The sequence below is a fragment of the Muntiacus reevesi genome, chromosome 5 (genome assembly GCF_963930625.1).
Source record: "Muntiacus reevesi chromosome 5, mMunRee1.1, whole genome shotgun sequence".
Classification (NCBI taxonomy): Eukaryota; Metazoa; Chordata; class Mammalia; order Artiodactyla; family Cervidae; genus Muntiacus; species Muntiacus reevesi.
This window is the reverse complement of record NC_089253.1, coordinates 121,256,110-121,283,612: the sequence shown is the minus strand read 5'-3', so window position 1 is coordinate 121,283,612 and position 27,503 is coordinate 121,256,110. Positions and strand designations below refer to the sequence as shown.

The window sequence follows — 27,503 nt, the reverse complement described above, 5'->3', positions numbered from 1 at the left end:
TTTGGCCACGTGGTGTTTTTAAAATTTTAGAAGATGTTTCTAACCTTGTAAATTTTAGTGAAATTTTGCATAAAGTTCGCGTGTCTCGTTCTCTCGCTGGTGCTGTGCTGCTGAGCCCGCCGCCCTGAGCGGGCACGGAGCCGCGGGTGTCTCCTGGGTCCTGAGTCTGTGTCACTGGCCCTGCTTCTCCTGCCCGCATCACCTCCATCGTCGCCCGGTGCTCAGGAGGCTGTTGAGAGCAGGTCTCTGTGACTTGAGTCTGAGCTGCTGGCGCTGAGGAGGGCAGGTCCCGAAGGTTGGCTTCCCTGATGACTCCGAAATGTAGGTGTGTCATATCCTGTGATTATAACACACGTGTTGGTCAAGCTAGACTCTACAGAAACGCCCATAGGAAAAGAAATAAGGTTCAGCTGAATAATTACCGCAGAAGAACGTTGGTATGATATTGGCGTCTACTCTGTTCTCTTGCTGTTTAGCTCCATTCCTGTCATTCTTTGAGGGTTAAGTTATAAATTTACTCAGAATGTTTCTTTGAGTTGGAGAGTTTTTCCCAATCTTTATTCAGAACCAAATACTTAACTGCTTTATGAGTAATTGGAGAAGGAAATGGCAACCCACTCCAGTACTCTTGCCTAGAAAATTCAGTGGATGGAGGAGCCTGGTGGGCTACAGCCCATGGGGTCGCAGAGAGACAGACATGGCTGAGCAACTTCACTGCACTTTATGAGTCACAGAGCGTGGATTCTCCCGTTCCTGTCTTTAGGCTCAGCTCTTTAATCTGGAGCAAGTGTGTTGAATCGTTGATGTTTTACCCAGAGCCGTGTTATGCTTCAGCTGTAGGCTGATTCTTCTCATTTGAAACCATTGTTTTGGGGCAGCAGGTTTGGGAGTGACCGTGTGGGAAGTGAGTGGGGAGATCTCCTTTACCTTTGTGTTTCATGCTGAAAGTTCCAAAGCCACACTTGGAAGGGGTCTATCACCCTGCGCCTGTCACCCTCTGCCCAAAACAAGTTTGCCCTAACAAAGACTGAGGCTGTACGAGCTTTCTGATTTTTCTCTATGAATTTTTAAATCTTTTCATTAAAAGATCAAGTTTGCAGATAGGCTCAGGAATAGTACTGTGAACTCCTGTCTCACGTGCCCAGGATTCACAGTTGTGAACCTGCTTCTGTCCCTGCCCGCCTTGCTTTCTCAGCGTGCACACACGCACACACACACACACACACACATACACGCGCACGCACGCGCGTTCTCCGTGTGTCTGTTACACGGCTACGCTGACCCATTTGAGAGTAAGTTGTCAATGTCATTCCTCTGTAGTATTTGAATCTGTTCTGCAACTCACTGCCACCAAAATCAGTTCCTGACATAATTGAAGAGTTGTTTGTATATCTTTCTGTTGGCTAGCAGCTGATAAACTGTGGTGTTTATTCACAGCTGGTAAAAGGAATGAATATATATTGAAGCCTTTATAAACTGGAAAAGCTTACATTGCTTTTCTTAAAAGTTGAGATTTAGCACAAAGATGATATCTTTTCTGATTATAGTTTTTAAAATCAGTTACTTCTTTACCTGAAGTATATTATGACTTTCAGATATGAAAATTTTTAGTATCTTGTTCTTGAAGCTGTCTTTTGTGCAGAATATTGTGTTTATATTGAAACATATGACATTTTTAGGCATTCTGTTGTGAAATGATAATGAATTGATTATTTATAGGTCATTTTCAGTATCAGTGATTTAAGATCCTTTAATAGAAATTAATAATTTCTCCTGTTGTCTTTATGATATCCTGTTAAACACTTTAAATTGTTTACTTTTGTGATCAACTATATCTTCATAAAAATTATTTATTTTACCATCTAATGTCTTAGTTCATGTTTTAATGATCTAAATTTTAAAAGAAAACTTGTATCTCTTGAGTTTTTGTTGATATCTAATAGTTTAAAATATTTTAGGTCCTTTAGAGTAGTCATAATGAAAATGGAATACACTTAACATGTTTAAGATGTTTAATACAAAGTAAAATTAACTACAACTTGGTAGTAAATTTTCTTTAAGATAGCAAAAAATAACTCTGTAGGATTTCTTGAATAGCAAAATTAGAGATGGCCATGATAGTCCTAATAATAGCAAATTAACAGCAGCATCACTTAGTGTTTGTTTACTATAAATCAAACATTTTGCTAAGTGATTTATATACATTATTAATAAAAATGACTCTATCCTTAGAGTTCTGTTCTAGAAAGTTTGCACATAATGCTTTAAAGTTACTTTGCATTCTGAATGATGCTATTATAAGATTTGAAAGTAATTTAAATTTGTTATAATTCTAAACTAGAAATCTGTACACCATGCTATCAAAACCATGGTTTCTTTTTCTACTGGATTTATGCTATTATAAAATTTGGAAGTGATTGTATTTAATTTCTATATGTTTCATTCACCTTTTAGAAAAAAATATTAGAATTCAGGTTAATTTAATATAAAAGTTAACAAAATTTTGAATTTTGTGTGCTTTAGACTTTTCTATGGCATATTTGTCCTGCTTTAACAAAATTTCAAAATTACCCTGAAATAGTACTAATTTAAATCGTGCCACTGTTTGTATTTAGCATTGCTTTAGTACAATAGTAGAAATGCAAGAAATAATATTTACTCTAATTTAATTAACATAATTTTACAACTATAAAATTGTCGCCATGGGTTCCAAATGAAGTACCCTCGCAAGGAGTACAGACTAGGGTTGGTGCTCTGTAGTCCCCCGCCCCTGGCTCATACGGAAGGAGGCTTTCACCCTCTTCCTTGAGGCAAGTCCCTCAGAAGCAGAATGTTTCAATTTTACACATTTTGTGTCAATTTTCCAGACAGAAAAACAGCCTCTAGACATGAGACGTTTTTAAACGGAAAGGCAGTTTCCTTAGTTTTATTTGATTACTCCGAGTTAGGTTCCTGCTGATCACCGAGACTGTTAGTAGTTACCTGACTGCTTGACAAAAAGCATTTCCTTTCCTTTATTTAACCTTTGACTTCTGGATGTAAAAGTTTTATCAGCTCAGTAGGATAGTGGGAGCCGAGTGTGGGGGAAGTCTCCTTGCTGTTCAGTGGGTTTCCCCGAGACATCTGTCCCTAGCCTTATGTCTTCACGAAAAGGAAATAATCTCATAACCAACCTTTGAAGAACCTCCTGTTTTCTGTTTTAAAATGATTTGGTCTTAATGTCTCTGTTTTACATTTATGTATATTTACAAGTCTATGAGAGTCACAGGAATCTTTTGCTAAAGAATGACTTTTTCAGTTTTTTAAAACACAAGTAAAACATTTTTATCTAGTCATTATATGTTGAATACATTTTTAACAACTTTCTGGGATGTTTGTGTTTGGTGCTAAGAAATTTTGAGCGTCTTTGGGACTGTAAAATTTAGTGAAAACTATTTTGACTTAATGATAATTAGGAGTTTATACATTAGTTAAAAATTAATTGCTTTGAACATATTTGAAAATTAAGAAACCACAAAAGTAGAAACATGGGAATAACATTTCTTATCTGAGCAAGGCTAGCTTATATAATTTATAGTGTTTATTACACACACATATGTGTGTGTGTGTGTGCATTTTTTGAGCACACTTCTGTTTTTAAAGTGTGCAGTGGAACCTTGTTAAAATATTTGACTTACTGACAACTTGGTGTACCCTGGACCACTTTGTTGTCACATGTAAAGTGAGCACGACTTCATGTTGTCCAGTTGTCTGTATCAGGGGTGGTGAATTCACTTACCTCTTGGGACAGCTCGGGGACTAAAACAAGATAAGCAGGTTAGGCTGACCATAGGAAATTGGGGTGATCTAGAGAAATGGCACATACCACATCCAAAGACAAACTGTTACTCAACTCTAGATTTTTGATGAAAAATGGAAAAAAAAAATGTGTGACCAGCACTGCCAGTTCTTTTGATTTGTAGGAGAGGAAATGTAGGTTTTTAAGTGCATTGCTAATTTTAGAAGTTGGCTGCTTATTCAGTCCAACAGCCACGGTGTGTTGCCCAAACAATAGTGTGACTGTGGGCTAGATACGTCTGCTTGTAGCCAGTCTGCAGCCTCCGCTGTAGATGCTACTGTTTACTTGCAACAGAAAATGTCCCTGCTTCCCTGACATCCTAGGGGCATGACTGACTTGCGGAGTAGTCTACTTTGATACAAGTGATGTTTTCATGAAAAAAAAAAAAAGAATGATATGTACTCTTAATAGGGGCTAGTTTTCACTAAGAACCATCGCGTGTTCACAGAGAGCACAGTGTGTATAACTAAACTCGGTTCTTTATGGTGATGGTGCTTACTGCTCTATCAGGCAGTGCTCTTGTAGAAAGAGTCCCATCATCTCTCAGGAACAAATTATATACGGAGAAGAATGTTGGCTAGACAACAGCTACGAGCTGCCAGTCTTCTTCTTGACGGAAATATACTGAGATGTTGCTAGATTTGTGTTGTCTGAGGAGAGATCTTGTGCCATGTTGCAGGCCATATCTTTTCAGAAATTTTTATCTGTAGTGATGAACGTAGCAAGCAGTACTGAAATCTCCAGTTGGAAGGAATTGTTGATGTGTTAAGTGAAAGAATCAAATCACAATGTTTATCTGCAGGGAAATTTGTGCATATGAATAAAATATAAGAGGCAGAAAGAAAGATACTGCTCTGGACATTAGTTAAATAAATTTTACAAGAGACTTGACTTCAGAGCCTTGAGCATCTGTTGCTCAGTGGGAATGCTGACCTCAAGCTCACTGTTCGGTAGCTCTGTGACCCTCAACTCAGTGGTCTTACTTTAGTTTAGTCACATATGCATCATGGCATTATTATAAGAATTACATGAGAGAATGCATGTCAAGTACCTAGTGTATTTTTATACACATCAGTTCAGTAGCTCAGTTGTGTCCAACTCTTTGCAACCCCATGAACCCTAGCACTCCAGGCCTCCCTGTCCATCACCAACCCCCGGAGTCTACCCGAACCCACATCCATCGAGTTGGTGATGCCATCCAACCATCTCATGCTCTGTTGTCCCTTTCTCCTCCTGCCCTCAATCTTTCCCAGCATCAGGGTCTTTTCAAATGAGTCAGCTCTTCGCATCAGGTGGCCGAAGGATTGGAGTTTCAGCTTCAACATCAGTCCTTCCAGTGAACACCCAGGACTGATCTCCTTTAGGATGGACTGGTTGGATCACCTTGCAGTCCAAGGGACTCTCAAGAGTCTTCTCCAACACCACAGTTCAAAAGCATCAATTCTTGTGTACTCAGCTTTCTTTATAGTCCAACTCTCACATCCATACATGACCACTGTAAAAACCATAGCCTTGGCTAGACGAACCTTTGTTGACAAAGTAATCTCTCTGCTTTTTAATAAGCTGTCTAGGTTGGTGATCACTTTGCTTCCAAGAAGTAAGTATCTTTTAATTTCATGGCTGCAATCACCATCTGCAGTGATTTTGGAGCCCAGAAAAATGAAGTCAGCCGCTATTTCCACTGGTTCCCTATCTATCTGCCATGAAGTCATGGGACCGGATGCCATGATCTTAGTTTTCTGAATGTTGAACTCTAAGCCAACTTTTTCACTCTCCTCTTTCACTTTCATCAAGAGGCTTCTTAGTTCATCTTCACTTTCTGCCATAACGGTGGTGTTATCTGCATATCTGAGGTTATTGCTATTTCTCCCGGCAATCTTGATTCCAGCTTGTGCTTCCTCCAGCCCAGCGTTTCTCATGATGTACTCTGCATATAAGTTAAATAAGCAGGGTGACAATATACAGCCTTGATGTACTCCTTTTCCTATTTGGAACCAGTAGTGAGTGCCTGAGAAGTTTTATCAATATTTTCTGTACTTCCAATTAATATGAGGAGCCTCTAATTCTTAGATTCTGCTCTCTACTTCTAGATGGATGTAGACCTGACTAGTAACCCTTGCTGTCCAGATAGAAACAACTAAACCTGATGGAGCCTTAGAGATGACTGTGGGAAATGTCCATAGGTGGAAGCCTTGTGATAGCCTTTTTAAATTATGATAGTCTGATTTATAGATGAAGTCATGTTAGAGGAAGTTATAAAACATCGTAGTGTCCAGCAGTGATCTAAACATAGTAGAGTCAAATGTTGGATCAACACGAGATCAAAATCCACCATGCCCTGTATAAAGATCAAGCATAGCTTGGGATCGGGATGCAGTTCAATGAAAATATTCTTGGAGATAATAAAACATAATAGTAATTCCAAAATACCTCAGTTCAGTTCAGCTCCGTTCTCAGTCATGTCCGACTCTTTCCGACCCCATGAATCGCAGCACGCCAGGACTCCCTGTTCATCACCAACTCCCGGAGTTTACTCAAACACATGTCCATCGAGTCGGTGATGCCATCCAGCCATCTCATCCTCTGTCGTCCCCTTCTCCTCCTGCCCCCAATCCCTCCCAGCCTCAGGGCGTTTTCCATTGAGTCAACTCTTCGCATGAGGTGGCCAAAGTACTGGAGTTTCAGCTTCAACATCAGTCCTTCCAATGAACACCCAGGACTGATTTCCCTTAGGATGTACCGGTTGGATTTCCTTGCAATCCAAGCGACTCTCAAGAGTCTTCTCCAACACCCCAGTTCAAAAGCATCAATTTTTCGGCACTCAGCTTTCCTCACAGTCCAACTATCACATCCATACATGACCACTGGAAAAACCATAGCCTTGACTAGACGGACCTTTGTTAGCAAAGTAATGTCTCAAATACCTAGCACTGTTAAATTTTTAAAAGTAAACTATTAATCAGTTATTAATTCATTTTGTTTCATTTTCAAAACAGGTCCATAATCTTACAAATAATTTTTTTGATTAAGCGTCTTTCTTTTAAACCAAGTTTATTTACTTGTTTATGTTTGGCTGCGCTGGGTCTTCGTTGTGCACGGGCTTTGCTCTCGCTGTGCCGGCGGGCGCTGCTCTCCGCTGTGGGGTGGGGGCTTCTCCTCGCAGGGGCGTTTCTTTTGCAGCCTGGCGCTCGGGCCGCGGGCTTCAGCAGTTGCTGTGGGGCTTGGGCTCCGCAGCTGCGGTTCCCGGGCTTCAGCGGTTGCGGCACGCAGGCTGCGTTCCTCCGCAGCGTGTGGGGTCTTCCTGGGTCAGGGATAGGACCCGGGTCTCCTGCCCTGGCAGGTGGATTCTGTACCGCTGGGCCACCAGGGCAGCCCTTGTATAAGCTTCTCAGTGAAAAAGTGGGTTCTAGTTCATTTCATAATTGGAAAGGAAGCTAAAAGTTGAAGATAATCAATGAAAAGTAATAATGTAAAGATGAGAAAAAACAGAAAATTTGGTCTAGGGGAAAAAAGGATTCTCTCACTTTGCAATAACTTTTAATTACGAGATATTTATTACATATCTTATTTTTACAGTGGTCAAGGAAGGAGGTTTAAACAGGGTTCCACATTATGTGAGTAAGGTGAGATAACAATGTAAGGATTAATAAGCGGCTATGCAAACCAGCTAAAATCAATACATCTTGCTTTATCTTAAGATCTTGAGAGCAGAAAAGAAAAACAGGACCAGCGTGCTCCTTGAATAGGTCTCAGTTTATCTGAGCATAGAGATTTGAACTGTATAACACATTGAAATTTTCTTGAAATACCAGTTTCTTCAGGCCATTGAAAGTTGAAATGTGACTATGAAATGACTATAAATGAAAGAGATTGTAGTGAATCTAGGAAGTACCAGATGTCTTGGCAGACCATCCCTCATGAACATTATTTCATTGCATTATCGTGAGTATAAAAAATATGATTGGCAATTTGCATGGCATTGAGTTGGTAATCTAAAAACAGTAATCTTTAAGGTTGTGTTTTTGTTTGTTTTTGTAAGTGAAAGATATGGTAGAAAATAGATTAACCATCTGAAGTGTGAGTGTGAAAATGTTAGTCGCTCAGCCGTGTCTGACTCTCTGCGACCCCATGGACTGCAGCCCACCAGGCTCCTCTGTCCATGGAACTCTCCAAACAGGAATACTGGAGTGGGTTGCCATGTCCTCCTCCAGGGAATCTTCCCAAATCAGGGCTGAACCCGAGTCTCCTACATTGCAGCAGATTCTTCACCATGTGAGCCCCCAGGAAGGCTGCATTGGGGTTAAAAAGTGAAAGTGAAAGCCGCTCAGTCGTGTCCAACTCTTTGCGACCCCATGGACTGTAGAGTCCATGGAATTCTCCAGGCCGGTGTACTGGAGTGGGGAGTCTTTCCCTTCTCCAGGGGATCTTCCCAACCCAGGGATCACACCCAAGTCTCCTACATTGCAGGCGGATTCTTCACCAGCTGAGCCACCAAGGAAGCCCCAGAATACTGGGGTGGGTAGGCCATCCTTTCTCCAGGGGATCTTCCTGACCCAGGAATCGAACTGGGGTCTCTTGTACTGCAGGTGGATTCTTTACCAACTGAGCGACCAGATTGGAAGTGGCAACACTGACTGACTGGCTTCTGATTGTCAGCTTTCCCCCAGGCTGTCAGTTCTGGCACGTGCTCCCCCTGGGTTTCCCGGCTCTGCACGAAGCTGCCGGCTTGCTGTGACCCCCGCCCGCCAAATCCTTCGCCCGTCTCTCACTGCTGTTGCCGTCTGGGCTGGCTGCTCCCCAGCTGCTGGCACACCCATCCTTAGACTCCCTGTTCTCCCCTGGGATCCGATCCCTCGTCTGTATATCCGTGTATTCCTCCTTTCTGTCTCAATCCTCCATTCTGTTGCTCTCCCAAAGTATTATGGAGACGGTGAGTTTTTGAGTCCCAGAAAGACTGGAAATGCTTTCAGTCTGTCTGCACACTTGATTGATAGTTTCTCTGGACAGAGAGTTCTAGATTGCAAGGGGTTTACCCTCTGCCTTTGGGAGGCATGTTTTCTGACTTCCCAGAGCTGCTGTTGAGAGAGACATTCCGGGATGTCTGGGATTCGACGCCTTCGTATGCGGCCTGTTCAGTCTCTTTGGAAAGTCTCAGGTGCTTTCTGCCCCTGTTCTGGGATTTCACTGTAATTCTCTGGTTGGGCTCATTTATTTTATAGTTAACCTGGGGGCGCTTTCAGTGTGGAGATTCATATCTAAAGTTCTGGGATATTCCAGTAATTTTTAAAAAGAAATTTATTTTTTCCCCTCCTTTCTAAGAACTGCTGTTAGTCAACTGCATGACAGTTGAGATTGATACCCTGATATTTTAATATTTATTCCTATTTTCTGTCGGTTTGCCTCTTTAGTCTTTAGGAGATATTCTTGATGCAGTTTCTCACTTTTCTGTTGATTTTAGTTTTTTTCAGCATTTGTATTTTGAATTTCTAAGAACTCTCTCTTGTTGTCTGATGAACTGCTTTTTTCACTTCTCCTTTCATAGATTTTGTTTTGTTTAATAGCATCCTGCTGTTTATTCAGCTTCTAAGGATATTAATGACAATTTTTGGAACTCTCACCTGTCTATATTGTCTTTGTTGGATTCCTTTTGTGATTGTATTCACATCTGTATTTCCTCAAATATCTGGTGGTTGGACTGTTAATTTGTATCTAAGATAGAGGCACAGAACTGAATTAGAACCATTGTATGTGCAGTTGTGGGTTTCAACTGTAAGAAAATATAGGGCCTCTGAGGTGTTTTTTTCCTTTGAGAGATTCCCAGATCAGAGTTTTAGGACTCTGTGGGGGCCAGTCTTTTGGCCAGTGGTCATTTTCCTGCTGCTGACACTCAGGTTTTGGTTTTCTCTCACCTGCTGAATCAGTATTTTTGTTTGCTTATCACCTTTATGAAGCCACTCAGGTGTGTTCCCCTGTGTTACTTTCTGTTGCATTTGTCTTTCCTTATTAATTTATACACTTTCATTCATTTATGGTCATTATAGTGTCATTTGCAAAAGGCACAGAGAATAATAGATGTATTCAGTATACTATTAGATTTAGCAAGAAGTTGCTAGATAGTGACAGCCATCTTCGTATCCTTACTTACTGTTTGTAATGATCACTTTAAAGAACTCTATAGCATTCTGCAACATGGGCTTCCCTGGTGATTCAGACAATGAAGAGTCTGCCTGCAATTCAGGAGACCCGGTTTTGATCCCTGGGTTGGGAAGATCCCCTGGAAAAGGGAATGGTAACCCACTTCAGTGCTCTTGCCTGGAGAATCCCATGGACAGAGGAGTCTGGCAGGATACAGACCATGGGGTTGCAAAGAGTTGGTCATGACTGAGCAAATATAGCTAGAGATAGCATTCTGCTGAGTCAAGTTACCATAGTCTACCTGACTGTTCTTCTCTCATGGCTTTAGGCAACTCCTGATTAAAATGCATCATTAACAGTCACATCATATAATCAGACATTATATGAAAGAAATGCAGAAGGAAAGCTGTGTTCCTAAGCTGTAGTCATTGATTTTTAAATTTAAAAATTTTGTCGAAACTCTTGCCAGTATCTATTTGTGTATTAAAAGTATCACAGTGTTTTCTCTTAAAATTTTTCTGTTGTAGTCACTCTTTGAAGAAAAATATGAGTATTGGTTAATTGATAATTAATTATACTGGTGTATTTTGTGATTTACTCTTACATATGAGAAGTTTACATTTTGATAAACAATTAAAACCTTTGGATAGATTTTAAATATACATACCTTAATTTGAAAAGGATTACAGATTTTATTTTGTACAGTTGATTTTGGATTTAGCATTATGCTTCCATAAAGTTAATTACATTTGTTCCTAACAAAATGAATTGAAAGGAATTTTAAATTATATGTGTTTTTGATACTTAAATGCTATTTGTAATAACAGTTTTTAAAATAGGCTTACTGTAATGATATTTATTTTGAAATTTATCATCTTACATAAACATCAGTTTCTGAAGAATTGATTTAATTAATAAGCATATAATTCTATTTTTTATATATTCAATTCAGCAATATTTGAAAAGAAGTGATTGTGTCTTTATGTCTTTGTTTTAAAAGCTTTTTAAAATTAATCTTTATTTTATATCTTATATGAGTGATAAATGTTTATTCAATGGGAGCTTCTGGTACACTCAGGCCATACCTACAATGAAATGGGGCTAAGCGATGTTAGGTGTCTCTAACATAAAATAGAAATGTAATGAATAACCTTTATTATGGAATTTTGGATTCTGATTATTTTATGAAAGCTAATAATGGATTATATGTAAAATTTTACTGTAACAGTAAAGAGAACGTGGGTATTGTCCTTTTTTGCCCTCCAGGATCAACCTGTTTGAAATAATATAAATTTGATGTTTATTTTGTTGTCTTGTGTCTAATTCTAAATGGTGCACACACACACATATATATATGCAGACACATTTTTAAGTTATTATTATTATTATTTTACAGTTACCTGCCATGGTTTGAAGTATATTACAAGCTTCTAAATACTCTGGCAGATTACTTGACTAAGGAACTGGTAAGCTCTGTGTTTTTCCCTATTTTAAAAATTGTGGTAAAGTACACATAATATGAAATTTACCATTTTAACCATCTTTAAGTGTACAGTTCTGTGTCATTAAGTGCATTCATATTGTTTTGCAGTCAATACCAACATCTTTGTAACCTTTTTACTTCCAAATTGAGTTTCTGTACCCATTAAACTAGAAGACACTTGGTCCTTATTTGCAACGAAAGCTTTGATAAACCTAGACAGCATACTAAAAGCAGAGACATCACTTTGGCAACAAAGGTCTGTCTAGTCGAAGCTACGGCTTTTCCATTAGACTTGTACGCATGTGAGAGTTGAACCATATAAAATGCTGAGCACTGAAGAACTGATGCTTTCAAATTGTGGTGTTGGGGAAAACCCTTGAAAGTCCCTTAGACAGCAAGGAGATCAAACAAAGGAAGTCAACCCTGAATATTCATTGGAAGGACTGATGCTGAAGCTGAAGCTCCAGTATTTGGCCACCTGGTGCCAAGAGCCTACTCACTGGAAAAGACCCTGATGCTGGGAAAGGTTGAAGACGGGAGGAGAAGGGGATGACAGAGGATGAGATGGTTGGATGGCATCACTGACTCAATGGAAGAGTTTGAGCAAACTCCAGGAAATAGTGAAGGACAGGGAAGCCTGGCATGCTGCGGTCCGCGGGTTCCAAAAGAGCGACTGAGCGACTGAACAAGAACAGCCACCTCCCATAAGTAGAATGATACAGTACAGATCCTCTGTGACTGGCCTATTTCACTTCGTGTTTTCGAGTTCCATCCATATTGTGGCATATGTCAGAGTTCCCTTCTTGTTTAAGGTTGAATAGTATTCTGTTATTCACACACTACGTTTCATTTATTCATATGTAGGTGAGCACTTGGGATGCTTCCATCTTTTGGCTCTTGTGAGCAAAGCTGCTGTGAACATGGTTGTGGAAACACCTGTTTGAGTCTGTATTCGGACCTTTTGAGAATGTACCCGGAAGTAGAATTGTTGAATAGTAGTATAATTCTGTGCGTAATTTTTTGAAGAACTGCCATAATGTTTTCCACAGTGGTTTCATAAATTTACATTCCCACCAGTAATACACAGGTTTCCAGTTTTCCCACACCCTCCCTGAGACTTCTTATTTTTTGTTTTGTTTTGATAATTGCCATTCTAATGGGTGCGAAGTAGTGTATGATTGTGGTTTTAATGTGTATTTCCCTGAAGATTAGCAATATAGAGTCTTTTCCTGTGTTTATTGGTTATTAAATATCTTCTTTGCTGAAATATTTATTCCAGTCCTTTGCCACTTTTTACCTGTCTTTTCATATTGTTCTTGAAGAGTGGGAGCTTTTTATATATTCAGATATTGTCAGATACGTCATCTGCAAATATTTTCTCCCATTCCATGGGTTGCCTTTTTACTTTGTTGACAGTGTCCTTTGCTGTACAAAATTTTTTGACTTTAAATAAGAATAATTTATCTGTTTTTTTTTGTTGTTGTTGTTGTTTTGTGCTTTTGGTGTTAGGTCAAGAAATAATTTTCAAATACAGTGTCATGAAGCTTTCTTTTTTCCTTCCAAGAGTTTTAGCGCTTACATTGATTTTCATATCTTTATCCTTTTTTCTTAAAAAAATAAATGCAAAACAGAAACTGAAGTTTGCTTTGAACATCTGCGGAATGATAATTTTTAAAACGTAAAATAAAGTGTTTAGTGTGTCTGCCTCTTCAACCCCATGGACAGTAGCCCACCATATTCTTATCTCTGAGAAGCATCTTTCTGAAACCTGATTATGTCCTTTTACTGTTTGTAATACTTTCAGTGCCTTCTTTTTTTCTTAGAATGAAATTTAAACATGTGCAGGCTAATACATGAGAAGCTTTGTCATCTGGCATCTGATAGTCCTTCCTGGCTCATCTGCTCCCCCTTTTCTACACCTGATGGGCCGTCCAGTTATTTGGAGCTACTTAAATTTCCTAGGACATAACTCCACATAGTTGTCTTTCGGGAGTTTAGGTCACTCGCTCGTGATTACTGGTAAAACACTCATCTTTTAAGATTCAATGTAAATATCTTTAAAAACAGACCTAAATTCAGTGCAAATATTACTCCAGATACTTTTTACTAAATAGAATTTAAATGCATTATTAATAAATTAAGAAAATAAATTTCCTCCTAGGGTGAGCAGTCTCAATTTGGCAGTCAGATTTTATTATCATAATAGCAGTAATGTTTTAGTGTTTGTCAAAAGTCCAGAGTTTGTGTGCGTGTATTTCCTTCTCTGCACTTGATGTGCTTAATTCTGTGAAATATCCGTTAGAAGGTCATTTTACACGTGGACAGTTTGATGTTTCAGCTGTTCAGTCATTTGTCTTGCTGAGAAAATGACTGGAAATAACTGGAAATATTCAATTATTGCATTGAAAACTCAAAACCAGAATTCAGTTTTATGATAATTTCTGGTTCTTTGTGTTTTTGAGTAAACATGTAGAAGCAACATCACTTGTATTAGTTGTCCAGGTTCTGATTACCTTCAGAACCTCTTATTGATGACTTAACCGTATGGCGTCTGCTCCCCGAGACCATTTGTAATACTGGAATATAGAAAAGAAAATATTATGGTTTTCTGAGAAGAGGACATGAGGGAGACTACATTTGTATTCCTAATTAGAGGGGGAAAATATTTTAAGTTCATAGTATTATTTCAGTAGTTGGAAATAAATGTATGAGTATACTGATTTTTCTTTTCAGTTTTAATCCAGTGCCACAGGTTATTTATTAATAGATTGGAGTTTAGATTTCAGAATCAGTTATCCTTATCTGATCAATATCAGGCAACTTCCAAGAAGTCTAAAATGCTAGACTTTAAAAAATTTATGTAGCTCTAAGAATTTTGTATAGACAACATCAGTATCTTCCAGAATATCCTGTGGTATATTTCACTATCTGAATGGTCCAGTGATGAACGCTTTAATATCCACCTTTTTAGGTCATTCTAGAGAGAATTCCAGATAGGCAGTTTTGAGTGCACACTTTTGCAAGCATTTATAGAGATCTGAATTAAGTTTTCATAGTCAAGTTAGAAGAGAAATTGGGAGAAGTCATGTGTCTTATATCCATATCCCTTAAAATGGGTTACCTGCTTTTGCCTTTGCTTTATTCTCCCACCATAATAAAGAATGAAAGTACATATAATAAAGAGAGAATGAATATACATGCATATTCATATGTATGCAAAGCTTCCTTCATGTATTCATTATTGGATTTGTATGTGAAGTTCAGAAAAGTGAAATGTGCACATCAGGATACATTACTGTTGTGCAAATCCCATAAAGTAGATGTGTTACATATTTTACATAATCCCATTTTTCATGGACTGAGTAGAGACCAGGAGCTACCTAGAAGAGAAATGTTTAGAATGTTGCATCTTGCATCAAAGTTGCATCTTAGCACACCAATCTTACTTAAATTGTACCTCTTTCTTAAAATTTAGGTTTGTGATTTTAAAATTGAAAGGCAAAATGAAAGTGTTTCTCTTGCACCAGTTATCCAAGTTGTGAATGCAAAGGAAAAATTCTTGAAGCAAATTAAAAGTACTACATAACTGAACACAGAAATCAGAAAGCAAAACAGCCTTACATATTACTGATAGGGAGAGAGTCTTAGTGGTCTAAATAGACAGTCAGACTAGATGTCACAACATTCCTTCCAGCCAAAGCCCAATCCATAGCAAGCCCCTACCTCTCTTCAATTCTCTGAAGGCTGAGAGAACTGAAGAGGCTGCAGAAAGCAAGGTCAGAGCTGGCAGAGGCTGGTTCCTGAGGATTAAGGAAGGAGGCTGTCTCCATAACATTAAAGTACAAGGCAAAGCAGCCCTTGCTGCAAGTTATCCAGAAGACCTAGCTGAGATAGTTCGTGAAGGTGGCTGCCCTGAACAACAGGTTTTCAGTGTAGATGAAGATGAAACAGTCTTATATAGGAAGATACCATCTAGGACGTTCATAGGCAGAGAGAAGAGGTCAGTGCCTGGTTTCAGAGCTTCAGGGGACAGGCTGACTCACTAGTTAGGGGCTAATGGAGCTGGTGACTTTGAAGTCGAAGCCAGTGTTCATTTACTCTCTGAAAATCCTGGAGTCTCCTAAGAATTATGCCCAGTCTGTGCTCTACAGACTAACAGCCCATCTGTTGACAGCACGGTTTACTGAATGTTTAAACCCAGTGTTGAGACACACTGCTCAGAAAAAAAATTCCTTTCAAAATATTACTGTGCATTGATGATGCACCTGGTCACCCAAGAGCTTTTTTTAAAAAATTTATTTATTTATTTTAATTGGGGGCTAATTACTTTACAGTATTGTGGTGATTTTTGCCATGCATTGACATGAATCAGCCATGGGCGTACATGTGTCCCCCAGTCCTGAACCCCGCTCCTGACTCCCTCCCCATCCCATCCCTCTGGGTTGTCCCAGTGCACTTAACTTGGACTTCACCCAAGAGCTTTGATAGACATGGAAGACAGTATTTTTTTTTTTCTTTCATGCCTGCTAACACACCATTGATTCTTCAGCCCATTGATCAAGGAGTAATTTTGACTTTTTATATATTATCATTATTTAAACTTCATTATTTATTATTTAAACTCTTATTTTATTATTATTTAAACTTTATTTATTTATTAGTTATTAAGTCATATTATCATATTGTTTAAAAAATAGCAGGAGATGCAGGGGACACTGATTTGATCCCTGGGATGGGAACATCCCCTGGAGAAGGAAATAGCAACCCACTGCAGTATTCTGTTTTTTTTTTTTTTCCTTTTTCCACTCCAGTGTTCTTCCATGGGAAATCCCACAGACAGAGGAACCTGGTAGGCTACTGTCCAAGGGGTCACAGAGTCTGGCACAACTTAGCAACTGAGCATGCACACCACACATTTAAAAAATACATTTCAGAAGACTGCAGCTGCCTTAGGTATTGATTCCTCTGATGGAGCTGGGCAAAGTAAATGGAAAACCCTCTGGAAAGGATTCACCATGTTAGATGCCATTAAGAACATTTTTGATTCATGGGGAAAGGTCAAAATATCAATGTACACTGGAGTTTAAGTAAGTTAGTTCAAGCCCGGTTGGATGACTTTATGTTGGCGGGATTCAGGACTTCATTGGTGGAAGTAACTGCAGACGTGGCAGAAATAGCAAGAGAACTAGAAGTGGAGCCTGAAGATGTGTCTGCATTGCTGCAGTCTCATAGTAAAACTCGAACAGGTGAGGAGTTGCCTGTTATGGACGAGCAAAGAGAGTGACTTTTTGAGATGGAATCTGGATGCTGTGAAGACTCTTGAAATGATAACAAAGGATCCAAAACGTTGTATGAGCTTCATTGATAAAGCAGCAGCAGAGTTTGAGAGGATCGGCTCCAGTTTTGAAACAAGTTCTCCTGTGGGTGAATGCTGTGAGCAGCGCTGCAGGCTGCAGAGAAATGCTTCACGAAAGGAAGAGCCAGTTGATGCCCCAAACTTCACATGGTCTTATTTGAGACATCAGCACAGCCACCCCAGTCTTCCGCACCCACCACCCTCATCCGTTAGCACCATCAGCATCGAGGCCAGACCCTCCACCAGGGAAAAGATTATGACTCGCTGAAGGCTCCGATGGTGGTTAGCGTATTTTAGCAATAAAGTATTTTAACTTAAGGTATGACATTGTTCTTTTTTTTTTCTTTAATACATGATGGTATTGTGCATTTAATAGACTACAAAGTAGTAAACACAACTTTTATATGCACTGGGAAGCCAAAAACTTCATGAGACTCGTGTTATTGCTATATTCGCTTAATTGCGGTGGTCTAGAACTGCGCACGCCGTTTCTCCAGGGTCTGCCTGAACGTAAAACGTGTCTGACATGAGTAGGTGCAGCGAATGATTTTGTCAAGCAGTTTTGTTTTTACTTAATTGCTATTTCATTTATAAGAAGTACTCTTTTTTTTCTTTTACTCAAGGAAGACGATTTGAATGAAACTCTGAGATCTCTCTATAACCATCCAGTACCGAAGGCAAACACCCCTGTCAACTTGAGTGTGGTGAGTACTGAATCCGTTATTTGATGCTTTGAGCCGCAGTGGTGTAGAAAGCCCGCCGAGTCACCTCCCAGGGAGACTTTACTGCTGGTACTGACTTTACCACCTGGTGATATTGAGGCTCTCTGATACGCTTTAACTATCACAACATGATTTGCTAGAGGTATATTTTGGTAGTTGTTAAATCACAGATTTTTTAAAAAAATTATATGCTAAAAGTAACTAAATCCGTGAGAATAGTTTGATTGTGAGGAACATTGGTTTTCAGGTAGACTCTACCCATAATAAGGACCCCCTACCCCCCAAACAATGAGTGTAGCCCACCAGGCTCCTCTGTCCATGGGACTCTCCAGGCAAGAATACTGGAGTGGGTTGCCATTCCCTTATCCGGGGGATCTTCTCGACCCAAGGATTGAACCTGGGTCTCCTGCATTGCAAGCAGATTCTTTACCATCTGATCCACCAGGCAAGCCCCATGTGTACAATATCCCTCATAAAATGAAAACAGTACATAGTAAGCATTGAGAGTACACCACATAACCAAGTAGATGACAAAGATTCTGGGTGAAAAATCTCCTTTTCTCCCATTCTTCAATACATCTTTTAGTATAATCACCAAACGCTGGAAATAAAATTGAGTTTGTTGAAGCAGTAAGCATTGGTGGTATAGATTATTTACTACTGAAACTTTTAATAAACTGCGTGCTGTGTATAGCTAAAATCACACTAGTACTTTGGGAGGCTCTGTAAGTGTTCAGAATTAATAATCACTAATTTGGCATACCAAATAGAATATTAAAATTTACCTATGTTGATTTTACTTCTTCCAAAGTGATAATAAACTATCCTAATTAAAAAAGGAAATGATATAATGATCATTATAATTCTATAATGATGCAGGAGAAATGGAGGGAAAAAGCAGTTTGAAATGTCTATAATAGTGTTAATACGTCTTTTGGATTCTTTTGCAAGATAAAGAAATTATCTTTAGCCTTTTTATAGTTTTTCTTTGGTAATAACTTTCTTCTTGCTTCAGTTTCTCCCTGTCATGTTTTTGATAATCGTGATTTCATTCTTACTGTTTCTAGTGTCAGCGCCTCGTCTGGGTGCCCAACGTTTAATAGCAGTCAGTAGTCTGCAGTTTCTCCTTCTAGTCCTTTCTGTAAAAGACTGTCAGATTCAACTTCCTTCAACTATCTAAGGGCTTCCCCAGTAGCTCAGTGGTAAAGAACCTGCCTGCCAATGCAGGAGACCCAGGAGAACGGGTTTGATTCCTGGGCCGGGAGGATCCCGTGGAGGAGGAAGTGTTCTTGCCTGGAGAAGCCCATGGACGGGGAGCCTGGGGGGCTGTAGTCCCTAGGGTCTCAAAGAGTCGGATGACTGAGCATGCATCATGCACCCGTTAAGCTCTAAAGCCCCCCTGATGGAAACGCTCAGTAGGTCCCCATTTTCTGTAGAATTTGTCCAGACGCGTGGCCTTTCAGGACCAGCCACTTGTTAGTCTCCGTCCAGCTTTTCACTTTTCCGTCTCACTTTTCTCCCCCTCAAGTGTTCTCTGCTCTGGTCACAGTGTTGCGTTCACCCATCTTCTTGAGGACTCTGTGCCTTCCTGGTTCCGCACCTTCCTCTCTCAGTGACGCCGCTGTGTGGACCGCCCGCCTTCACTCTGGAGCTGGCTCTGCCCCCGGCTTTGTGAGCCGTTTGCTCCTCGGGCAGCACAGGGCGTCCTCTGCCCGTGTCTGCATCCTCACGTGTTGCTTAGTGTCCAAGTGGAAGCGTTCAGCAGTCGGGGGCTGGAAAGTGAAGGATAGCTTGCAATTTTCCACCCTTATCTGGGAGTCGTCTGCAGACGTGGTTATAGGCCTGGGTGATTTAAAGGCCAGGATGTAGACAGGACGGAGGAGTGGTGAGGGCCGGCTGTGTGGAGAGGAGAGCAGAGAGAGGAGGGGCCGGAGGATGGAGAGCAGAGGGAGGAGGGGCTGGAGGACGAAAAGCAGAGGGAAGAGGGGCTGGAGGACGAAGAGCCGTCAAGGAGGAGGGGCTGGAGGATGGAAAGCAGAGAGAGGAGGGGCCGGAGGACGAAAAGCAGAGGGAGAAGAGCCGTCAAGGAGGAGGGACTGGAGGACGGGGAGCAGAGGGAGGAGGGACTGGAGGATGGAGAGCAGAGGGAGGAGGGGCTGGAGGACAAAAAGCAGAGGGAAGAGGGGCTGGAGGACGAAGAGCCGTCAAGGAGGAGGGGCTGGAGGACGGAGAGCAGTCAGGGAGGAGGGGCTGGAAGATGGAAAGCAGAGGGAGGAGGGACTGGAGGTCAGGGAGGAGGGGCTGGAGGTCAGGGAGGAGGGGCTGGAGGACGGGGAGCAGTCAGGGAGGAGCCCAGATTTGTCATCATTGAAGCCAGTGGAGTGCAGGTTCACTGTGAGTAGGAAGGCGGTAGAAACAACAACGAAAAATGCCCAAGAGTAAGAAGAAAGGCTCTCGGTTTTCTGAAAATCGGTGTTTTTCTTTGACAGAGTTGTATTTATAATGTGATTCTAACACTTTGTTAACTGGTGAATAAATATACTGTGGGTGCTAAGATCGTAGAGGCAGTTATTACAGAGAGGTGAGAAATAAAAGTGTATTCTCTAAGTTTGATTATCATATTTGTTCAGGAATAAATATCTTATAAAAATACATATCAGAAATACTGGACATTGAAGAATTTCACCTTTATTGATAAGAAGTATAAGTCAAAGATGTCTAGGCTTCTTAATACCTAAAGACTAGGAGATTTTGGTTTTTTAAAAATGTAACTAAATGTGTGATGTGAGGCAAGCAAGTTAACTTTTTTGAGGTATTTAGATATACCACAAAAAGCTATTTGAATGTTAGCTGCCAGTAAATTGAAATTTTGCTTGATACAGAGAGGATTTTTATTATATCTGAAATAATCTTGATAAAGGAATTTGAATGACTGTGTTGTATTTCTAGGTATGATAGTTGCTTTTATAATTTAACCCTTACATGTAAGCTTTTGAATCAATAGCCTGTGATAGGTTTCAAACCTTGTTAACCTGTTGTCAATGCAATATTTTTGGTACTGATAAATCCAGCTGGTGGATAAACACTTATGTAAAGTTCATGTAGTGATTTCATTTGACTTCAGTAACAGGTTATTAACTCTTGTGCCTGTGCTGTGCAGTTCAGTTCAGTTCGGTCGCTCAGTTGTGTCCAACTTTTGCGACACCATGGACTGTAGCACGCCAGGCTTCCCTGTCAATCACTAACTCCCAGAGCTTGCTCAAACTCATGTCCATTGAGTCAGTGATGCCATCCAGCCATCTCATCCTCTGTCATCCCCTTCTCCTCCCATCTTCAATCTTTCCCAGCATCAGGGTCTTTTCCAATGAGTCAGCTCTTTGCATCAGGTGACCACAGTATTGGAGCTTCAGCTTGAGCATCAGTCCTTCCAATGAATATTCAGGACTGATCTCCTTTGGATGGACTGGTTGGATCTCCTTGCAGTCCAAGGGACTCTCAAGAGTCATCTCCAATACCACAGTTCAAAAAGCATTAATTCTTCAGTGCTCAGATTTCTTTGTAGTCCAACTCTCACATCCATACATGACCACTGGAAAATCCATAGCTTTGACTAGACAGACCTATGTCGGCAAAGTAATGTCTCTGGTTTTCAATATGTTGTCTAGGTTGGCCATAACTTTCCTTCTAAGTAGCAAATGTCTTTTAATTTCATGGTTGCAGTCACCATTTGCAGTGATTTTGGAGCCCAAGAAAATAAAGTCTCTCACTGTTGACAAGGTTTCTTCATCTATTTAACATGAAGTGATGGGACTAGATGGCTTGATCTTAGTTTTCTGAATGTTGAGTTTTAAGCCAACTTTTTTACTCTCCTCCTCCACTTTCATCAAGAGGCTCTTTAGTTCTTCGCTTTCTGCCATAAGGGTGGTGTCATCTGCATATCTGAGGTTATTGGTATATCTCCTGGCAGTCTTGATTCCAGCTTGTGCTTCATCCAGCCCAGCATTTCGCATGATGTACTCTGCATATAAGTTAAATAAACAGGGTGACAGTATAGAGCCTTGACGTACTCCTTTTCCTATTTGGAATCAGTCTGTTGTTCCATGTCCAGTTCTAACTGTTGCTTCTTGACCTGCATACAGGTTCCTCAAGAGGCAGGTCAGGTGGTCTGGTATTCCCAACTCTTTCAGAATTTTCCACAGTTTATTGTGATCCACACAGTCAAAGGCTTTGGCATAGTTAATAAAGCAGAAATAGATGGTTTTTCTGACACTCTCTTGCTTTTTCGATGATCCAGTGGATGTTGGCAATTTGATCTCTGGTTCTGTGCTGTTAATGACTGACAAAACTCGGGTGAAAAATTTTTGTGATGTCAGGTTAAAATTGATGGCCTTAGGAATTTTTGTTCCTTCACAAATGGAAAAGAAATTTTTTTCAGGTTTTCTATTAGAAAAATACAACAAATCTTGAGAAACGACTGTGATTTTCTTATAATTTCATTTTCATGAATGTTCCATCACATGAGTTTTTAAGACGTGACATTACAGCCCATTAGAATGTCACAGAAGTTTTGTGAAATGCTAACATCTAATGCAACTGCTTGTTTTGAAAGTATATTTCAGGGTCATTAAATATCCACAGAATACTCTCAGTTGAAAATGAAAGAAAGTACTTCAAATTCTTCTAGCATAAAACTAGCAAATCAGCATTTAAAATACAATTACCGCTTTTCAGGTATTTTCAGCAGATAATGTGGCTACATGGGTTTTTCTCAAATACACAGCAAATTGTTGTGTAAATTTCTCCCTTGAAAGTAAAATATTCATGTTTTTTCTCTCACGTATTGTAAGAACCAAGAGATATTTTTTGCCAGTGAGCAAGTTCTGAAAGAGCAGCCCTCCTTAGCACGGGTGAGTTCAAAGGACATTGGCTTCTGAAAATCATTGGGAAAAAATCACTGGGAAATTAATTGCTTCTTTCACTGTCTTTAAGATTCACCCCAGTCCTTTGAGAAGTGGTAAATTTGCTTCTTAATCATTCAGATTATATTTTCTGTTTATACTATCTTTTAAAGCATAGCGCTGTATTTCACTTTATGAAATACAGCGCTTGTAAAAGTCCGTCCCGATACAAGCAGCTGATGGAGACCAGACCCACACGCACCGTCACGCCAGGGGTGTGGTGTGCTGCGGGGCTCGCCGCGTGGGTGTGGTCACGTGTTTCATCACAGGCTCCAGGAGCTTGTGTTTCCACCTGTAAGTCCCACGTCGTGGCTGTGCCCACTCGCCTTGCTCCGATGAGTCTGACGGTGCTCAGTATTGCTAGGGTGATTTTCCCCCTTCAATCTTTAATTATGGGGTAATATTAACTAGGTCCTTGTGTGAGATAGTAAAATGATTTTGGAGGTTAATATGAACAGAAAATAAAACGATTTTGGTGATTGAATTGCACTGTGATTCTGTGTGTGGTAAGATCTGGGAACATTCTGTGAAACGTCAAGGTACGCAGGGCGCCTTTTGTGTAAATACGTCTCTGAACTAACCGCTGTATTGCTTTGAGTATTACAAAGGCCAATTAACATTTGTTTAGTGGTCATATAAAAGTCATCTTTTGGGGCGAGAAATTACCTTTCAAGAAGTTTTAAATATTAAAAATTATTTTTTATTGCTGCTTTCTAAATAATACAGTGGCTGATACGTACAGACTGATGTATATCAGTCTTAATACATTTTGATATATCCTTGGGTATACAAGCCTTTTCTCAGGCTCCCTAAACCAAATGTGTTAAAGTTATCCATCTTTCTATCAGTAATATGCTTTTTTGGTCTTAATGCACTTTTCCTAAGATTATTATTTCAATTTTGAAATGAAATATTTTTAATCAACACTTTTCATATGAGAAACTTATTGTTAAATCTCCTGTAAACCTGCTGTCTTATTTAAGAATCTCTCAATTTCATCAAATCCTGGGCATCAGTCCTTGATTTATCAATTTAGTTGATGTATTTTTAAAATTTTAATCTCAAATTATATGTAATGCTACCAGATTTTAATTCTCCTTTTCTTATGTGATTTATTTCCATTGACCAGCATTCCTGCTTCATTGCCCCTGATGTAACTGGACTGCCAACCATCCCTGAGAATGTAAGTTTTTTATGTTTTCTATTTTACTGATAGGAATTTTATTTATTTTGGTCTCACAGTTGAAGGATTTCTTGGTAGAGAAATAGAATACATTGTAACTGTTTGTGTTTGTGAGAAAAAAATGAAACAATTAAGAATAATGGTGTCATCTCGTTTTCTTTATGTGTCTGTTACTTTACCTCCTTTACATCCATTGGAGATAAGACAGATTATGTGAGAAAACCTCTTTTCTGACGTTTGAGATAGCTCAGTAGGATAGTCTGTACTCAGGTTCTGAGCTCCCTGGATCAGGCAGACGAGATGTCTCAGCAGATGTCTCTTGTGTTTGGGGGAATGAGTGTGTGCAATGGGAAATACTTTCACGCAAATAGTGACGGTAGTGAAATGGCCATAGTGTTTAGGTTCCTTGTGTATATAGCTCTGTTCAAATCTCAGATGTTCTTTATTCAGTATCCTGATTTTTAATTTAAGTAATACATATTTTGTAAGGCTTGAAGGATACTACCAGAAATTATAAAATTGCCACATTTTGCATTTTATTTAGAGTCCTGATTGTATCCTTGCTAGAAATATGTTCAGTGTTTTACTGGTTATTACAAATTAAAATTCTGCAGAAAAGTTTCCCTGGGTAAATGGAATTGACAGGTACACTTTTGGATACTGTGTGAAAAGGAGATGTTTCCTTTCGTAAGTTTGTTTTTTTCCAACTTCATTTTGGAAAGATAAAATGAACCACTATAAATAATTTTATCAGAAGTGAAGGAAACATCAACTCAGGAATATGTATTGTTTTTATATGTACTATACTCTGCTGTCCTCCCGAAAATGAACCTCCTGAGTGTTTGGGTTCCAAAAGCACATGGCTTGTGAGTGAATGAAGTACAAGAAGACAGCTGTAAATTTCCTGATATGGAAGCAACGCTGGCAGTGGGGTTTTAAGTACAGATGAGCTCAGTTGCCTCCTGTGAGAAGATTGCATTCAGCCTGAGGTGGACCATCAGACTCACAGGTCCTCCCAGGCCCTCAAGTCCTCTGCGGGCAGGACCTCTGCTTGGGTGTCTGGAGGCTGACTGACTTGACATCTGCATGCCTGCCCCTCCCCTCGGGCTATTAATGCAAGTCAGGGTCCCTGCCTTCTAGCCTCTCCTCTTTGTACCTTTCTTAAATTTACTAATAAGAAGCTAGTAGCTTGATTTAGCAGACTTCACTTTTTTTTTTTTTTTTTAAAGGCTATGACTTTGAAAGTTTTAAAGAACCATTCTAAGGAAAAAGTGCCTCTGAGAATAGAAACTTTTTTTTGGAACTGAGAAAAAACTTAACTTTTTGTGGTGTATAGTCGATTAATAAGGTTGTGATCGTTTCAGGCGAATAGCAGAGGGACTCAACCCTCCATATACGTGTATCCGTTCTCTCCTAAGCCCCTGCCATCCAGACTCCCACATAACACTGAGCAGTCCCGTGTGCCGTACAGTGGGTCCTTGTTGGTTATCCATTTTAAACAGAGCAGCGTGGACATGGCCATCCCAAAGTCTCTAAGTAGCCTTCCCCCCACTCACCTCCATTAAGATATTTTATTTCTAAAAAGTCCTATTTAGGGAAGAGAAAAAGAAAAGCAAGGACCTATACATCAGGCAGCGTTTTGCATTATGAAATAATTCCCCATCTAGAAAGTACGTTTCTTTGAGATTACAGGAACAGTGTTAATGCTGAATGCCATAAAACTATGTTGCATGATGAACAGTGGGAATAGAAGGTGAGGTAGGCTTCACATAGAGAAAACGGGAAATGAGGCTCTCCACCAAACGCAGCCTCACTTGGTGGCGGTCACAGGTTCTGTTCAGATGCCCTGCTCTGATTACTGGTCTGTCCTGAGAAAGTTTCTACCTCACAGAAATCGAAGAAACAATTGGATTTGGTGTTTTAGTGCTCAACTAAAGGTTTTGGTCTTCTGGGTCATAATCCCTCTTCTCCTCCAGTTTTAGTTTATTGTCATCTCTTGTATGTTGCTTTCTGATGCATTTGTTTGAGTACAGAAAATTAAGTAGAAGATCTAAAGTGAAAGTTTATATAGGCTACCCCAATTTTATTCTTACGTGGGGAAAATAATTTTAAGTGGTGAGTCAAGGAGTCGAATTAAACTGACACTTTTATTTGGTTATAGTGGTATAAAGCTGGCCCGACATGGAATATAAAGGAGATCCTCCTTCATAAAGACCCAGAGGTCTGCTTTATAAACCCGTCTCATTGCTAGGAAGCCCTGTGGACAGAGGAGCCTGGTGGGCAACAGTCCATGAGGTCACAAAAGAGTCGGACACGACTTAGCGGCTAAACAACAAGAACAACGTTCTGTGGTTGCCTTGTGTGAGTGCATAGTCTAGAGCAGCAGTCCCCACGCTTTTTGGCACAAAGGGGCAGTTCTGTGGAAGCCAGCTTTCTCATGAATGAAGTGAGGGGGAGGATGGTTTCAGGATAAGTCAAGTGCATTACATTTACTGTGTACTTTATTTCCGTTATTATTATGTTGTAATATATGAAGGAGATGATTACACAGCTCATCATAATGCAGAATAAGATCACCAGGCATTAGATTCGCATAAGGAGCACCCAGCCTAGACCCCTGCCACCCAGTGAGAATCTGATGCCCCCACTGGTCTGGCAGGAGGCAGAGCTCAGGCGGTGATGCCAGCGATGGGGAGCGGCTGTAAATACAGATGAAGCCCCTCCTTGCCTGTCCACTGCCCACTTCCTGCTACGTGGCCCTGCTCCCAGCAGGCTGTGGGCTGGTACAGGTTGATGACCAGTGTCTGGGGACCCCAGTCTATCCTATCAAGCCACGGTATCCCTCGCCGAGTGGCTGGCACACAGGGAGAGACAGATGCACTTTCGGAGCAGCAGTTCTCGAGTTCTGGGTGCCTGCCAGAAGCCCCTGCAGTGCTTGTTGGGGAAAGGGATTCCCAAGGCCCCTCTCGCAGCGGGTCCAGGTTGGGGCCCAGGAAACCGGCTTCTTGTACCGGTGCCTGGAGCCGGGGAGTGGGGAGAGTGCTGGTGCCCTGATCACCCTCGAAGGACGCTTTCCCAGGGCAGGGCTGTCTTTCAAACAAGGACCGAAGGCGCTGTGCTTGGCGTGGCGTCGGACCCAGGACTGCATTCAGTATTAATTAGCAGCTTTTACTGCTGACATCCTCGGAAGGCGGGGAGCCCGCGGCGGCCGTCGCCGCCCCTCACGCGGTTGTCTTTGCCCGTGCAGAGGAACCTCACGGAGTACTTCGTGGCCGTGGACGTGAGCAACATGCTGCAGCTCTTCGCCAGCATGTTGCACGAGAGGCGCGTCATCGTCACGTCCGGGAAGCTCAGCACCGTGAGTACCGCCCCCCACCCTTGTTCTGCACATGCTCCGCAGGCGCCAACCGCACAGCCTCCTGACACGCGGCTTTAGTCCCGGAGCACAAAGGTCTGATTTATGGAAGGCCTTCGCGGGTGCATTAAGTCAGGTTAATTATTTCTTCTTATCAGAAGATGAGGGGCATTTCTTTCTTTCTTTTTTTTCTTTTTCACTCCCTGGAGTTCATTTTAGTGCCTTCTACCATATAAAGAATTCTTAAGAGCTATTATGAGATCTTTATTATTCACTTGAGGCTCTTTTTCCATTGGAGCCACTTGAAAGAAATCAAGGGGCCGGGATAATAGCGGCTGCCCTAACCTGGTAATAGGTGGATTCATCTTTGTTGCCAAGTCGTGGTGGGGGAGTGGATGCTATAATAGTTCTGATTTGGAGAAGCTCTTCAGACTGATAATAACTTAAAAGTCAAAATAGCTTTTTATTTTATT

The 27,503-nt window shown here is 40.6% G+C and overlaps 1 protein-coding gene across 4 annotated transcripts in view; it reads left to right on the top strand.

The window, feature by feature from the left end:
- The window catches only part of DENND1B (DENN domain containing 1B), a 269,544-nt gene that overhangs the window by 119,392 nt on the left and 122,649 nt on the right, over positions 1 to 27,503 (top strand). For 3 of the 4 annotated variants that reach the window (XM_065936314.1, XM_065936315.1, XM_065936316.1), the window contains exons 6-9: positions 11,370 to 11,439; positions 17,436 to 17,516; positions 23,622 to 23,675; positions 26,923 to 27,033. In XM_065936314.1, coding sequence (XP_065792386.1) covers positions 11,370 to 11,439; positions 17,436 to 17,516; positions 23,622 to 23,675; positions 26,923 to 27,033 — 316 coding nt within the window. Of the gene's footprint in view, positions 1 to 11,369; positions 11,440 to 17,435; positions 17,517 to 22,381; positions 22,442 to 23,621; positions 23,676 to 26,922; positions 27,034 to 27,503 lie in introns of all 4 variants that reach the window. The other variant, XM_065936313.1, reaches the window with a different exon arrangement.